The 3,427-nt window shown below is 64.6% G+C and overlaps 1 protein-coding gene across 1 annotated transcript; it reads left to right on the top strand.

Moving 5' to 3' along the window:
• Positions 1–483: 483 nt before the first annotated feature.
• Positions 484–3,219, top strand: MNEG_15138 (chromodomain-helicase-DNA-binding protein; the record flags this gene model as incomplete). Its single annotated transcript, XM_014036391.1, has 8 exons — positions 484–600; positions 859–996; positions 1,377–1,466; positions 1,631–1,693; positions 1,938–2,018; positions 2,297–2,394; positions 2,550–2,640; positions 3,079–3,219. 8 exons carry the CDS (start codon positions 484–486, stop codon positions 3,217–3,219), a joined length of 819 nt encoding a protein of 272 aa, XP_013891845.1.
• Between the last annotated feature and the right edge of the window lie 208 nt (positions 3,220–3,427).

The raw sequence follows: 3,427 nt of genomic DNA, 5'->3' as shown, positions 1-3,427 counted from the left end.
GAACTCCCCAGGTCCGGGTGTCTGGCCACTGGTTGAAAACGAGTCCACCTTCTGTGGGTGGGTCAGCCTGAATGCCCATCGGCGCGCCACTGGCATCACAACGCCGCCCCTCCACACCCTGCCGCCCCGCGCGCCCCACCCCAGAGCGCCGACAGCGCCGACGACGCGGACGGCGGCATCGACCCGCAGTGGCTCGTCCCTGAGCGCGTCATCGAGAGGTGCGGGGGGCGCGGCGATGACGCCCCATCTCCCGCCCCGCGCCGCGCGGCCGCGTTGCCCCCGCAGCCCCCTTCCCCCCAGGCGGACCGCCCCAGCTGCCCCTGCTCCGCGCGTTGGGCGGGTCCTGCACTGCGCCCCCAGCCTCATGCGCTGCTGAATGAAGGGGCGCAGGGGTGACTTCACCCCTGCGCCCCCTCATCTCCTATCCCTCAACCTGATCTCCCTCCACCCCTGTGCCCGTGTGCGTGCCTCGGTCGCTCTTGTATGTGCAGCCGCGTGGTGAGGGGCCGCGAGCAGCTGCGGGTCAAGTGGACCGGCCTGGAGTACTCCGAGTCCACCTGGGAGGAGGAGGACCAGGTGGCAGGCGACGCCGCAGGCAGGGTGAGCGCCCGCGGGGTTGGGTTTGATGATTCGGAAGCACACCTTACCGTGACCTTGGTTGTAATGCAGGCCAGGTTGATTTCCAATGCGGACTCCGGTGGCGGGGGCGGGGGCACTGCTGCGCGTTCAAAGTGGTCGACGCCGGCCGGGCGGCGTGCGTGCGGCAACGCATTTTGCAGGCCCGGGTTGTCGTGAAGGCGACTCAAGGGGGCGTGTTTTGGATTGACTGTCTTCAAACCTGCCATGCGTTCCTCGCAGGTCGCCCTGGCGCGCTTCCGCCGCTTCAGCGTGCGACCCGACTGCGGCCCGCCCAAGCCGAAGCGCCCCAGCAAGGGGGACGTCGACGCGCGCCGCCTGCCCGCCTTCCGCAACGGCAGGAAGCTGCGCAACTACCAGGTGGGGGGGGGGGCGGGGAGCTCGTGGTTCGTGCCCAGGGGGCGCGTCCGTGGCGCTTGACCGCGCCGGCTCCAGCTGCTGCGTCGGCCCACTGGTCGCGCCAGGAAGCGCTGTCTGCCCGTGCTACAGTCGAGCTCGTACCCCTTTGGCCGACCGCCACCACTTCCTCACCACACACATGTTCTCTCCTCTCTTTCTCAATCGCACACAAGATCTGCACACACACACATTCACACATCACACACACGAGACACACACACACACACACACACACACACACACACACACATCACGCACACAAGACACACACACATCACGCACACGAGACACACACACATCACACACAAGACACACACACACATCACACACACACACACCAGGAGGAGAGCCTCCACTGGATGGTGTCCAACTACCGCGGGGACTTCAACGGCGCAACATGGGAGCCCCGCAACTGCCTGCTCGGGGACGAGGTGCGCTGACAAGGACCGCCGCGGCGCCGCCCCGCTCCTGCGCGCGCAGGCACACTCTCCAGACCTGCTTGTTGTGGGTGACGGTCGTCGTTTGCAGCCACGTGTGCTGTGCTGCTGCCCTTGCTGGATGTCGCTGACACGCAGCTGTGGCCACCCAACCTCAGATGGGCCTGGGCAAGACGGCGCAGTCCATCTCGGTGATGGCCTGGCTGAGGCAGTTCGGCAAGGTGGGCTGTCGAGGGGGTGTGGGGATACCCGCATGTGTGTGCGTGTTGGTGTGTGAGTGTGTGTGTGCGTTTGTGTGTGTGCACGTGCCCGCGTCTGTGCTGGGAGTGCGCATGCGAGTCGTACAACAATCATGTTCTCCCTCCGTCGGTCTTGAGGCAACCTCCAGCTTTTTCGCTCTTACAACAGACTTTCTCTAACTCTGCGTTGCGCCGCGCCAACTCTGGAACCCGCTTGTCCCCGCAGGTGCAGTGGCCGTTCCTGGTGGTGGCGCCGCTGACGACGCTGGGCCACTGGCAGAGGGAGATCGAGACCTGGACAGACATGGTGCGGTGGGGGGGGGGTGGGGGGGGGCAGAGCGCATGCGTGCTGCCAATTTTATCGCTTCACGAGCGTGCTGCCAACTTTATCGCTTGTGCAGCGGTCGAGTGGAGAGGCCTCGTTCAAACCTGGCGCCGCCACCTGGAGCTCTGTTTGGGCCCGCTCCGCCTCCTGCTCAGCACAGCCCAACCCCAATCCCTCAATCTGGTCACCCCGGATCACTTGCCTCCCCTCTCAACACACACACACACACACACACACGCACGCACACGCACATGTGACAGAACACCGTGGTGTATGCAGGGGCGCGCGCCGACCGCGACATCATCCGGGCCACAGAGTTTTGGCACAGGGGAGGCAGCAGCGGCAGGGGTGACCCCAAGTGAGTCACCCCACGCATGTTTGCGTGCAGTCGCCATGCTTACGAGCTCCTCAACTGCTTTGGAGGGCGCATTGCTGCTGTGTCCCTGCAGCTCCTCCTTGTGTGCTTGTTCGGTGTGATCTCAAGACCCGCCCCCTCGCCTTCCGCCCTCCCAGGCCCGACTTTGGCCCCAAGTTCCATGTTTTGCTGACGTCATACGAGACGGTCCTGAAAGACACAGCCGCCTTCAGGGGCTTCAAGTTTGAGGTGCGGGGATGATGCCCAGTGAGACACTGCGAAAGTGTGAACGTCTACGTGTGAGTGTGTTTGTATGAGCATATGTGTGGTGTGTGTGTGGGAAGGAGGTGTATATGTGGGAGGGCGGCGGCTGGTTGCGGCCGTGACGGAGGCGGGCGTGCCGCGTGCACCGTTCAGTGCGATGAAACAGGCGTTGACGGGCGTTCCTCCCCCCGGCCTTGAGCCCGCCCCTGAGCGACCCATCCGACCCCCTTTCCCACCTCCCACAACACCACATTGCAACGCACTCACCCCACGTTCGCCCCCACGCGCGCGCGCACACCAAAACGCGCACACTCGCAACACAAACGCACGCCACTCCCTCTGCCTCGACAAAACTCAAGGCATCTCTCACACATCCGCACACCACTCCCCCGCCCTCCCCCCGGCCCCCACCTTTTTTCCCAGGCCGCCATCCTTGACGAGGCCCACCGCCTCAAGTCCCGCAGCAGCGCCACGCGGCTGGCCCTGGAGGACCTCAACATCCACTGGCTGCTGCTGCTCAGCGGGACGCCGGTGCAGAACAACATGAAGGAGCTGCAGGTGTGAGTGTGTGTGTTTCTGTGTGTGTTTTGTGTGTGTGTGTGTATTTGTGCGTGTGTTGCGTGCAGGGGTGGTTGTGGTGTGCGTGCAGAACAACGTGAAGGAGCTGCAGGTGGGGGGGTCTGAGGGGGGGGATGTGGCGGTTGCGGCGGTTGTGAGGGCGGTTGTGGTGCGTTCAGGGGTGGTTGTGGTGTGTCGGGACGCCGGTGCGGAA

Source organism: Monoraphidium neglectum, assembly GCF_000611645.1.
Source record: "Monoraphidium neglectum strain SAG 48.87 unplaced genomic scaffold scaffold05066, whole genome shotgun sequence".
NCBI classification, from domain to species: domain Eukaryota; kingdom Viridiplantae; phylum Chlorophyta; class Chlorophyceae; order Sphaeropleales; family Selenastraceae; genus Monoraphidium; species Monoraphidium neglectum.
This window is presented reverse-complemented; position numbering and strand designations above follow the sequence as displayed.